At 36.4% G+C, this 13,682-nt stretch overlaps 2 protein-coding genes across 2 annotated transcripts in view; one reads left to right on the plus strand and one right to left on the minus strand.

Moving 5' to 3' along the window:
* The window catches only part of LOC133104991 (uncharacterized protein C2orf78-like), an 82,582-nt gene that overhangs the window by 39,233 nt on the left and 29,667 nt on the right, over positions 1–13,682 (plus strand).
* On the minus strand, positions 129–1,510 carry LOC133074657 (eIF5-mimic protein 2-like). The gene is given in 3 exon segments (XM_061168589.1): positions 129–589; positions 591–1,100; positions 1,190–1,510. Coding segments are annotated over 3 exon segments (1,008 nt in total). The 5' UTR covers positions 1,274–1,510; the 3' UTR covers positions 129–175.

Here is a 13,682-nt window from a genome sequence, read left to right on the forward strand (position 1 = left end):
GAAACTAAATCCAACATTTCCAGTAACCATAGAAACAGTTAGAATAAACTTTGCCATGAAAGCCCTTATATCATGCTTGATATAGGGAGGTAGGAAGATGTAAGAACCAGGACACATGAGACATGACATTTTATCTACAACTCCTGTTTGCTTTACTGAGGGTGTAGTTTCAAATTCAGTCACCCTCTTCAGCTTCAGACTCAGATTCTTCTTCAGCATTTTTGAGCCACTCTACAAACTTTTTCATTTGCTCAAGGAAGACACGTTTCCCCTTGGCAGCATGTGCATCTTTATACCACTTCAGAATGGGTTCTTCACTCAGAACTTCAGCTTTATAAAAAAGCACCACTATTTTCTGGAAGGCTTTCATGAAATGAATGTTGTCATAGCAATACTCCTGAATCTTCAGTAACAGAGTCAGCTCAGACTGACCTTGAGTTGTAAAGGCAGCAAGGAGAGGGCTGTATTGCTTCAAGCGCTTGATGGCTTGCTCTGCTACAAGCTCCTCTTTTTTGTTCCATTCCACGGTGCTCATTACACTGGACCATACTATTCCGATGACAACTGGTTCTGGGATGTTGTTTTTTTTTCATCTCCTCCCTGACATACAAAATTTTATCCTTAAATGGATCACCACGGGACATCTGTTCTCGAAGTTCTTTCTGGAGTTCCTTACGAGCTCCTATGGTTTGCTGATTCCAAACATACTCTGGAAGCTCTTTCAAGCCTGCCTCAGTAAAATACTTTGTGAAGTGTTCAATGCTTTGTTTATTGGCAGGAAAAAGTTCCATCAGTCTGTTATCCATGCTCACTTTCCAAAGACTTGGAGCTACTGCATTGATATCTTTTTCATTTACCCATGATTTAAAGAGCTTTACAGCAAAAGCTGCTGAAACCCCTTCTTTAACCAAATTCTCATTATAAAGGCTATTAAGAATGGATGCATTAAGTGTTCCATTAGCCAGAAGAACACCGGTCAACATAGCCAGCTTGTTCCTCTCCGACTCTGAAAAACCCTTTAAGAACAGCAGCAGCTTTTTAACTTCATCTTCAAAACCTTTCTCCAGGTATTTGTAGCACCTGATTAACTTGTTAAAAACCTGAGCAAATGCTTACATGGTCTCTAGGTCTTCTTGTGCTGCGAACACACAGACATCTGTACGCATCATGTCATCTGCCACCGTACCACCTGGGGCCAGCATTCCACCGGCCACCAGAATGTCAAAGAGTGTTTCTGCATATCGGCAGTAATCAAGTTTTGCTCCAGAAGCATCAAGAAACTTTGCTGCTGCTTCCAAATCAGTACCAGTTTCAGTTAAGCCTTGAATAATGCAGTCTTGAAACTGAGTAGAGTCAAACCTCTCTTTTTCATCTCTTCTTCTGGTTTTAAAACGCTGGCCTGATAGCGTTGCCTTTTGCTGCTTTTGATTATTCATAAAAGACACCCGAATTTAAGGCGAAGAGAAAAGAGCCAGAAATCCCGGAGGTGGCGGCAACTGCGGTGGTGTCTCCTCTGCCACACGAATATTCTTTACAGCAGTTTTCGTAATAGCTCCAAACTGGCAATTACCCAGATGCCATTATTTTTATATTTATTATGCCATTATTTTTCCAGTAGTATGAGTGAATTGTAGCATATTGACACTGTTGAATAGTAACCAGTAAATGAGACTGAGTAAAAGACAAATATATGTTTTAACACTTAACGGATCTTACAAATATAATGTAAGAGAAGAAAGCAAGACATAAAGGCTATGTGCTGTATTATTCCATTTATATAAAGTTCAGAAATATAAGTAATTTGTTGCATTTAAAATGGGGTGTTATGCTCAGCCTGGGGGAGATTGAAAGAATGAGGGGAGAGCATGTAGGGTTCTAGGCAGATTTTTTTTTTTTACCCTGGGTACCTATTCACTTTTTACCAATTCACTGAGTTCTCTGTGCATTTTTTGATACATGTCTTCCGATACATAATGCAAAAGATTTTTTTAAGATACTTTTTTGAAAAACAACAAAAAATAAGTACTTAGAAATGAATCTAACAAAGGACATGCAAAACTAATGTAGAGAAAATGATAAAGCTTCATTGAAATATATTAAGGAAGACTTAAATAAATTCAATGAATCACTACTCAAAATTCCAGTAGAATTTTTCATGGAACTTGACAGGCTGATTCCAAAATTTTTTGGAAAATCAAAAAGTATATTTAAAGAATAAGGTAAGAGAACTTGCCATACCGGACGTCAAAAGACTTATGTGTGTGTGTGTGTGTGTATATACATATATAAAATTTATATATAATTTATATATATATAAAATATATATATTTAAGACCTCACTTGCAAAGGAATAAACAAAGAAAAGTGGAACAACATGTTGACCCAGAAACACACCCATGGATGTGGAAACTAATATATAACACAGATGACATAACAATCCTGGAGAAAGGGTGAACTATTCAATAGTGTTTGGGCCATTGATTATATATGTAAGAAAAAATAAAATCAGATAGATCCCTGCTGCACACTAAACAAAAATGTAGTCCAAATGATATTAAATGTAAAAAGGAAAACTTTAAGCTTTGAAAATTTAGATGACTATCCTTTGACCATGAAATAATGATTTCTTAAATAAGACACACAAAGCACAGACCATGAAGGAAAATGAAAGTAAGTGGCATTATTAAAATGAAAAATGTTGTGCACCGAAAGACATCATAAATAATTCAAAGACAAGACACAGACTGAGAGAAGATATTTGAAACTCATACAACCTACAAAGAAATTTTATAGTAATGTTCATTGTAATGCTTTTCAATATTAAAAAATTAGAAATAGCCTAAAGTTTATCAACAGGTGAAAATTGATATATTAATTCCATAGAATTCTACATAACACTGAGAATGAGTTAATTAGAGTCACTATGAGTAAATCCCCCAATTGTAATACTGAGTGTAAAAGGCAAGTTACCTAAAGGTACACAGAGTATTATACCCTTTATATAAAGTTTAAAGACATGCAAAACAATCCAGTACCTTGTTGACTAATACATGCAGCACTGTATAGTAAAAAGTTCAAGAACATCCTTGAGATTGACGAACTCTAAATTGAGCTTAAGGTTGCTACTGAAAAGAGAGAATGGTATCATTGAGGCTTTACACAGGGTATCATTATCATTATATCATTATATCTGTAATGTTTTATCTTGTTTCTTAAGCTCTATAGTAGACACATTGGTGTTCATTATGTTGTTTTTAGTAATCTCTATTGCCTTTCTGACTGCTCTGTTGACAAATATTCATGCTTAGAGATAGGAAGTGAATCTCTTGTCAATCCATTGTAAAAAACATAACCATATTAACTGCTTGATAACTGTATCCTAGTTGTTGTATTGGTGATTTTTAATTTATTTACCAACATTATTATTTTGCACTTGAGTTTTCTCATACAATAAAAAAGAAAAGAGCTGATTTTAAAAGACCAATAAGGTAGATAAATCTCTAGCAAGTATGACCAAGAAAAACAGAAAGAAAATAGAAAGCATTAGACAAATTTAACCTCAGGAGATTTTAAAAAATTATATGAGTATAATATATAAAATCTAGATGATATAGATGCTTTTCTAGGATTATATGAAATATCAAAATTTGCCCCCTAAGTGACAAAAATTTTGAATAGGCTTGTTCAGATGTACTTTACTACTTTGAAAGATACCTGATCTGGATTTTTTTTTTTTTTAACTGTTGCATCAAATCAGCAAAGAACAGATTTTGTTTAAAGTGATTGTACACAGAAAAATATGGAAACTTTCCAAACCCCCCAAAACTGCCATATGTTATAAAGTCCTTAAAACTGTCACAGCTTTTACATGGTTGAGCCTAAGAGATGCTTTTTTTCCTAATATATAAAGAGGTTTTTGTTTTTGTTTGGGGTGGAGGGGGTGGATTACTTGCTTGTGTTATCTTTTCCTTCTCCCTGGGATCAAATGACATCATTATTCCAGATGCTCAAGTTCAAGTTCTCATCACCGGGGATGAGGACCTCTCAGACAAAAACCAGAAAAAGGAGATCTACAGTAAAAGGGCAGTGACCGAGGCTGCTCGATCTGAAGAAAAAGAATCCTTGCAGAAAGACACTACAGGTAGTGGAACTGTAGAATTATCTGCCTATTGTTCTATTCTGGCCTTCTAAAATGAATATAAATAGAAAAGTATGATATATTCTTGCTCTCTTCAACCCTCCATCTTCTTCATATGTGAAATAGGATGTTAGCTGCAACTTTTAGTATACACTGGCAGGTAAAACTAACATTTTTAAAGCTCTTTGAGATATTTTTGGAGAACTTTGTGAATATTGTACACAAATTAATCTCATTGCCAGAAATTCACATAATGGACTTTTTAAAACTCTACTGATAAAAATATTTGTTGCCATGAGATGCTAATTCTCTAATAAAATTGTTTTACATAGGCCTTTGTTCTTCAGGAATTTAGCTTGTTTACTTCCTAACTACCCACCCAGTTAATTTACTTCGGTAGGACTGTGCTGATTAAAAATGCCTGTAAAAGTGTGTTCAGTTTAGGATAGTTTTGGCTCTGAGAGATGAAAACAAAAACAAAATGACATTGGCTTAAAGAAGACAGAAAAGAGTATCAGGGAACAAAGCTCTTTCTCTCCTGTTGCTTCAACATTTTAGCTTCCATTCTCAGGCTGTAGTTATCAGACACGTATTCCAGCCAGCAAAAAGGGAAAAAAAGGAAAAAGAAAAAAGTGTATTTCTTCCTTTAAATACTTCTCAAAAGTTAAATGTACCATTCCCCTTCCATCCTATTGGCCAGACTTATTCACACGGTCACACCAACCTATGTTGCCAGGGAGGCTGGGAAATATAATCTCTATTATGGTATGCCCAGCTAAGTCAGGTTCTATTTTAGAGGAAAAGGAAAATGGATTTCGGAGGACAGCTGGTAGTCTGCCACAAGTATAAATAAAAACATAGTTTGGAGTATAATTAGCCACTTCTCTTTTTTTGTGTATTGCTTCTTTTTCAGAAGTTATATTGTATTCTGGGCAATATTGTATTCGAAAATTTACCCGCTTTTTTGCTGTTTTTAAACGAATGCTTCAGAGAAAGTTTTGATCATGTTAATCTCCTCATCAGAAAGTTTTCATTGCCCTTGAAAATAAAAACTAGGACTTCGCTGGTGGTGCAATGGTTAAGAATCCGCCTGCCAATGCAGGGGACACGGGTTCGAGCCCTCCTGTGCTCCGCAACAAGAGAAGCCACCGCAATGAGTAGCCGGCGCACCACAACGAAGAGTAGCCCCGCTCGCCGCAACTAGAGAAAGCCCGCGCGCAGCAATGAGCACCCAGTGCAACCAAATAAATAAATAAATAAATAAATTTATTAAAAAAAAAAAAAAAGAATGAAAACTAAACTTTTTAAGCCTAGTCTTTCAGAACAGTAGAATGGGCTCCCAAAGAACTTTTCAAATGCTAATTTTTCTCTCTTTTCCTTACAAATTCTATAATCTAATAAATTATATACTTGCACTGTTTCTTAGATGTTCAGTTGCTTTCCTGATTCCATTTTTTTCATATGTATTCACCTTTGCCCAAAATGCTTTTCTCTTTCCATCTCAGTTTTTTTTTGTTTTAATCATCTTTATTGGAGTATAATTGCTTTACAATGGTGTGTTAGTTTCTGCTTTATAACAAAGTGAATCAGCTATACATATACATATATCCCCATATCTCCTCCCTCTTGCGTCTCCCTCCCACCCTCCCTATCCCACCCCTCTAGGTGGTCACACCACACTGAGCTGATCTCCCTGGGCTATGTGGCTGCTTCCCACTATTTTACATTTGGTAGTATATAAGTCCATGCCACTCTCTCACTTCGTCCCAGCTTACCCTTCCCCCTCCCCGTGTCCTCACGTCTGTTCTCTACGTCTGCGTCTTTATTCCTGTCCTGCATCCATCTCACTGTTTATCCAGTGTAACTCTCTTCTCACACTAGTAGATGCTTGAGAGGTATTTTAAAATAATTTTTGTCAGCTTCCTGTCTGAATCTTGATTTCCCTCTCTTAGGTTCCAGTGCTGCTGCTGCTTCAAGCAGTCAGCTCAACTACAAGACACGAAGATTGATAATCTACCAGACACTAAAGCCATTAAACAGAAAGAGGAGATCCACAGTAAGAGGACAGTTCCTAAGGAAGCCTGGCCCGAAGAGAAGAAATCCTTGCAAATAGATATTGCAGGTAATGGGGAGTGGGGTAGGGGGTGTGAGAGAGAGAGAGCATGCACACGCAAACGCCTATGTCTACGTGTTTCCACTTAATTCTGATGAGACTATAGTCTCACAATTTAAACAGAGTTCCATTTTTTTATTTTTTGCTTTCTTATGCGTATCACTTCAGTGCTTCTTTGTCTGTGTGGATGTATGTATTTATTTGTAAGATAATTGTTACTTCTGGGAAAAGACACTGGCAATTTAGAAACAAAATTACAATGAAATACCCAAGGCTGATAGTATTAGAAGTGAAGTATCATGTCTCAACACTGAAACAGGGGAAAGCTTAAGGCATTCCAGATGACTGTGACAAAGACAGAAAGAATCTCAATACAAACTTTAAAAAAATTACAATAAAAAAGACCCAAGATCAAATCTATTTATGTTTACCCATGGCCCCCTTTTTCTAATAACTTAAAAGAAAAGTGTATAGGACACAAGCTGTTACTACCTAGCTGTCAAACTTTATGTCTTAGAGGAATATAGAACAGTATCCAGATAAGAAAAGAAAGGAGTCAAGAAGCTAATCTAGCGATACTGTATTTTGAAAATAGTCCTCGTGCAGCTGCTAACATCAAGAATGTATTAGATGGATGATTTTCCATAAGGCCACCAAGACTACACAGTGGGAAAAGAATAGTCTCTTCAACAAATGGTGTTGGAAAACTGGATATCCACATGCAGAAGAATTAATTTGGACCATTACCTTTTACCATATACAAAATTAACTCAAAATGGATCAAAGATCCAAACAGAAGAGCTAAAATTATAAAACTCTTAGAAGAAAACATGGGGGGAAAGCTTCATGACATTGGATTTGGCAATGATTTCGTGGATATGACACCAACAGTATAGGCAACAAAAGCAAAAATAAATAAATTATACTATATCAGAATTTAAAACTCTGCTTCAAAGGACACAATCAACAGAGTTAAAAGACAACCTGTGGAATAGGAGAAAATATTTGCAAATCATGATAAGTGATCAATATCCAGATTATATATGGAACTTGTAAAAGTCAACAACAAAGAAACCCAATTTAAAAATGAGTAAAGGACTCGAATAGACAATTCTCCAGGGAGTATATATGACTGGCCAACAAGTATATGAAAAGATGCTTAATATCACTAATCATCAAAGAAATGCAAATCAAAACCACAATGAGGTACTACTGCACACCTATTAGGATGGGTACTATCAAAAGCACAGAAAATAACAATTGTTGGCAAGGATGCAGAGAAATTGGAACCCTTGTGCACTGCTGGTGGAAATATAAAATGGCACAGCCATTATGGAAAACAGTATGGAGGTTCCTAAAAAATTAAAAATAGAATGACGATATGATACAGCAATCCCACTTCTGGGTGTATATCCAAAGGAATTCAAAGCAGGATCTCAGAGATATCTGCACACCCATGTTCATTGCAGCATTACTCACAATAATCAATATATGTCCATCAGCAGATGAATGGATAAATATAATGTGATATATATACAATAGAATGTTATGCAGCCTTAAAAGAAGAAAATCCTGTCACATGCTATAACATAGGTGAATCTCAAGGACCTTGTGCTGAGTGAAATAAGCCAGTCACAAAAAGATAAACACTGTATATTCCACCTACATGAAGTATCTGAAATAGTGAAAATCATAGAAACAAAGTAGAAAAGTGGCTGCCAACGGCCTGGGAGAGAAAGGAGGGGGAATTCATGTTTATTGGGTATAGAGTTTCAGTGTTGCAAGATGAAGATGTTCTAGAGATCTGTTGTGCGACAGTGTGAACATACTTAACACTGCTGAACTGTATGCTTAAAAATTGGTTAAGATGGTAAATTTAATCTTCTGTGTTTATCACACACAAAAAAGAATGTGTAAGATGAAAAAACAACATTGCAACTCTGCAGTGGGTAGTCTAGGAGACGTAGCTTGGAAAAGAAAGATGGAAATATAACCTGCAGAAGCATACTCTAGCCCAGGCCGCACAGAGGAGGTGAGCGGCGGGCGGGCGAGCGAGAGAAACTTCATCTGCAGCTCCCTATCGCTCCCCATTCCTCACGTTACCGCCTGAACCATCCCCCCACCCCCCCACCCCCGTCTGTGGAAAAATTGTCTTCCATGACACCGGTCCCTGGTGCCAAAAAGGTTGCGGACCGCTGCCCTAGAGGACCCTCAAGGAGAAATGGGTAATACAGAACACTAGAGAGCTTGAACACACATACTTAGCCCATGACAGACCATAGAAATGAAATTAAAAAAAAAAAAAAGCAGAGTTAGAGAAACATCTGGAAATAATGAGGTTGATGTGTATAAATGTTTGTATGCTTTAAAAAAAAAAACCTTTCAAATGCTCATAGAACATTTTTTTTCAAACAGCTTTTTTAATATGTAATGCACATATATAATTCTCCCACTTAAAGTGTACCATTTAATGATTTTTACCCTATTCACAGATATGTGCAACCATCAACACAGTTGACTTTAGAACATTTTTATCACCTCAGAAAGAAACCCTATACCCCTTAGCTATCACCCCTCTCTTTCCTCATCACCCACCTCCCTGCAAGCCCTAAGTCAACCACTGATCTACTTTGTCTCTATTATAAATTTTCCTATTCTAGACCTTAATACAAATAGAATCATTTAATGTGTGGACTTTTGTGACTGGCTTCTTTTAACTCAGCATGATGTTTTTGGGTTCATCCAAGTTAGGGCTTGTATCATTATTTTATTCCTTCTAACGTCTCAATAATATTTCATTGTATGTATGTATCACAGTTTGTTTATCTCTTTGTTGATGGACATTCAGTTGTTTCCACCTTTTGGCTACTATGAATAATGCTTTTATAAAATAATAATTTTATATTTATAAAATATAAATGCTTTTATGTTCATGTACAGGTTTTTATATGGACAGTATGTTTTCATTTGTCTTGGGTATGTACCCAGGAATGGAATTCCTAGATCATGTGATAACTTTATATTTAATCATTTGAGGAGTTATCAGACTGTTTGCCAAAGTGGCTGCACCATTTTACATTCCCAGTAGCAATGTATGAGGATTTCAATTTCTCTACAAACTCACCAACACTTATTATCTGACGTTTTCATTGGATCTATTCTAGTGGATGTGAATTTGTATCTCATTTTGCTTTTGATTTGCATTTGCCTCATGATTATGATGTTGAACATCTTTCTGTGTGCTTATTGGCCAGTTGTGTGTTATCCTTGGAGAAATGTGTATTCAGATCCTGGCCTGGTTTTTATTTGGGCTATTTCTCTTTTTTATTGAGTTTTAAGAGTTCTATGTATTCTAGATACACATTCTTATCAAAATTTTGATTTTGATATATTCTCTCATTCTGTGAGTTAAAATTGGGAAGCATGAGTCCTCCAACATTACCTTATTTTTCATGATTGTCTTGGCTATTCTGGGTCCTTGACAATTCCATATGCTTGCAAAATTTCTACTAAGAAATCAGCTAGGATTCTGATAGGGATTGTGTTGAATCTGTGATCAGTTTGGTGAGAATTGCTTTCTTAACAGTAAGTCCATGGACTTGGGATGTTTTATTTAGATAGATATTTATTTAATTAGATGTTTATTTGTTTATTTATTTATTTAGATGTTTATTTAGATATTCTTTAATTTCTTGCAGTAATTTGTTGTAGCTTTCAGAGTAGAAGTTTTTCTCTTCTTATGTTAAATTTACATTAATATTTTATTTTTTTTGAGGCTGTTGTGAACAGAATGGTTTCCTTTTGCTTTTCTTTTTGTTTTTGGCTGTGCTGCTTGACTTGAGGGATCTTAGTTCCCCAACCAGGGATCTACTTATGCCCTCTTGCAGTGGAATTGCAGAGTCCTAACCACTGGACTGCCAGAGAATTCCCCCAGAATGGTTTTCTTAATTTCATTTTCAGTTTGTTAATTGCAAGTATATAATAATACAATTGATTTTTTTAATATTTAACTTTTATCCTGCAATGATGCTGAACTCGTTTATTAGTTCTAAATGGTGAATGGGATTGTTTGTTAATTTGTCTTTCTTATCTTTCGTTGTTAGTATGTAGAAATGCAGCAGATTTCTGTGTATTAATTTCATATCCTGAAACTTTAGCGAATTCATTGATGAGCTCTAGTAGTTTTCTGGTAGCAGCTTTAGGATTTTATAGTATCATGTCATCTGTAAAAACTGACAGTTTTACTTCTTCTTTTCCAATTTGGATTCGTTTTATTTCTTTTTCTTCTCTGCTCGCCGTGACTAGGACCTTCAAAACTATGTTGAAAAAAAGTGGCAAGAGTGGACATCGTTGTCTTGTTCCTGATCTTAGGGGAAATGCTTTCAGCTTTTCACCATTGAGTATAATGCTGTGGGTTTGTTATATATGGCCTTTATTGTGTTGAGGAATGTTCTCTCTGTGCCCACTTTCTAGAGAGTTTTTATCATAAATGTGTGTTGAAATTTGTCAAAAGCTTTTTCTGCATCTATTGAGATGATCATATGTTTTTTTTCTTAATAAATTTATTTTATTTATTTATTTTTGGCTGTGTTGGGTCTTCATTACCGTGTGCGGGCTTTCTCTAGTTGCAACGAGCGGGGGCTACTCTTTGTTGCGGTGTGCGGGCTTCTCATTACGGTGGCTTCTCTGTTGCGGAGCACAGGCTCTAGGCGCACAGGCTTTAGTAGTTGTAGCACGCGGGCTCAGTAGTTGTGGCTCACAGGCTCTAGAGCACAGGCTCAGCAGTTGTGGCACACGGGCTTAGTTGCTTCACGGCATGTGGGATCTTCCGGGAGCAGGGCTCGAATCCGTGTCTTCTGCAATGGCAGGTGGTTTCTTAACCACGGTGCCACCAGGGAAGCCCGATCATATGGTTTTTATTCTTCAGTTTGTTAATGTGGTGTATCACACTGATTGATTTGCAGATATTGAAAAATCCTGGCATCCCTGGGATGAATCCCACTTGATCATGGTGTATGATCCTTTTAATTTATTAGTGGATTTGGTTTGCTAGTATTTTGTTGAGGATTTTTGCATCTATGTTCATCAGTGGTATTGGTCTGTAGTTTTCTTTTGTGTAATATCTTTGTCTGGTTTCGGTATCAGGGTGATGGTGGCCTCCTAGAATGAGTTCAGAAGTTTTCTTTCCTCTGCAAACTCTTGGAACGGTTTCAGAAGGATGGGTGTTGACTCTGCTCAATGTTTGGTAGAATTCACCTGTGAAGCCATTTGGTCCTGGACTTTTCTTTGTTGGGAATTTTTAAATTGCTGATTCAATTTCAGTTCTGGTAATTGGCCTGTTCATATTTTCTGTGTCTGCCTGATTCAGTCTTGGGAGGTTGTACCTTTCTAAGAATTCATCAGTTCCTTCTAGGTTGTCCGTTTTATTGGCGTGTAGTTGCTCATAGTAGTCTCTTGTGATCCTTTGTATTTCTGTGGTGCTGGTTGTAACTTCTCCTTTTTCATTTCTGATTTTATTGATTGGGGCCCTCTCCCTTTTTTTCTTGATGAGTCTTCCTAAAGGTTTATCAATTTTGTTTATATTTTCAAAGAACCAGCTTTTAGTTTCCTTGATCTTTCCTATTGTTTTTTTAGTCTCTATTTCATTTATTTCTGCTCTGATATTTATGATTTCTTTCCTTCTACTAACTTTGGTTTTTATTTATTCTTCTTTCTCTACTTGCTTTAGATGTAAGTTTAGGTTGTTAATTTGAGATTTTTCTTGTTTCCTGAGGTAAGCCTATATCACTATAAACTTCCCTCTTGGAACTGCTTTTTCTGCATCCCATAGGTCTTGGATCATCGTGCTTTCGTTTTCATTTGTCTCTAGGTAGTTTGTGATTTCCTCTTCGATTTCTTCAGTGATCCATTGGTTGTTTAGTAGCATATTGTTTAGCCTCCACGTGTTTGTGGTTTTTGCAGTTTTTTTTTCCTGTAGGTGATTTCTAGTTCCATAGAGTTGTGGTTGGAAAAGAAGCTTGATATGATTTCAGTTTTCTTAAATTTACCAAGGCTTGTTTTGTGGCCTAACATGTGATCTATCCTGGAGAATGTTCCATGTGCACTTGAAAAGAATGTGTATTCTGCTGCTTTTGGGTGGAATGCTCTATAAGTATCAGTTAAGACCCTTTGGTCTAATGTGTTATTTAAGGCCTGTGTTTCCCTATTGATTTCCTCTCTGGATGATCTGACCATTGATGTAAGTCGGGTGTGAAAGTCCTTACTATTATTGTGCTACTGTTGATTTCTCCTTTTATGTCTATTAATATTTTGCCTTATGTATTCAGGTGCTCCTATGTTGGGTGCATATATATTTACAGTTGTTATATCTTCTTCTTGGATTGATCCCTTGATCATTCTGTAGTGTCCTTCTTTGTCTCCTGTGACAGCTTTTATTTTAAAGTTGATTTCATCTAATATAAATATTGCTACTCTGGCTTTCTTTTGATTTTCATTTGTGTGGACTACCTTTTCCATCCCCTCACTTTTAGTCTGTATGTGTCTCTAGATCTGTAGTGAGTCTCTTGTAGGCAGCAAATACACGGGTCTTGTTTTTGTATCCATTCAGCCAGTTTGTGTCTTTTGGTTGGAGCATTCAGTCTGTTTACGTTTAAGGTAATTATTGATATGTATGTTCGTACTGTCATTTTGTTAATTGTTTTGGATTTGTTTCTGTAGGTCTTTTTTCCCCCCTTCTTTTGTTCTCTTCTCTTGTGATCTGATGACTATCTTCAGTGTTATGTTTAGATTCCTTTTTTGTGTATGTGTGTATCTGTTATAGATTTTTGGCTGGGAGAACCTCTGTAATATATTTACTCTCCAGTTTTCAGGTTGCCTACATAGGGGTTATGGGATTTGATTATATCGTGAGTCTGCCCCTACTACCGGTTTTGTTGCGGTTCCTTCTTTATGTCTTTTGGTGTAGGAGATCTTTTCTGGTGGGTTCCAGTTTTTTGTGTGTGTGTGTGTTTTTTTTTAATGGTTGTTCTGCGGATAGTTGTGTTTTTGGTGTGCTTGTGAGAGGAGCTGAGCTCAAGGTCTTTTTACTCTGCCATCTTGCCCACTTTTCCTCTATACCACATTTTCTTTTTGTTTGTTTTGTTTTAATTTTTATTGGAGTATAGTTGCTTTACAGTGTTGTGTTAGTTTCTACTGTACAGCAAAGTGAATCAGCTATACGTGTATATATATCCCCTCTTTTTTGGATTTCCTTCCCATTTAGGTCACCACAGAGCATTGAGTAGAATTCCCTGTGCTATATACAGTAGGTTCTCATTAGTTATCTATTTTATACATAGTATCAATAGTGTATATATGTCAGTCCCAATCTCCCAATTCCTCCCACCCCCCATACCACATTTTCTTTATCTATTCCTCCATCAGTGGACACTT

This window comes from Eubalaena glacialis, chromosome 14 (genome assembly GCF_028564815.1).
Source record: "Eubalaena glacialis isolate mEubGla1 chromosome 14, mEubGla1.1.hap2.+ XY, whole genome shotgun sequence".
Classification (NCBI taxonomy): domain Eukaryota; kingdom Metazoa; phylum Chordata; class Mammalia; order Artiodactyla; family Balaenidae; genus Eubalaena; species Eubalaena glacialis.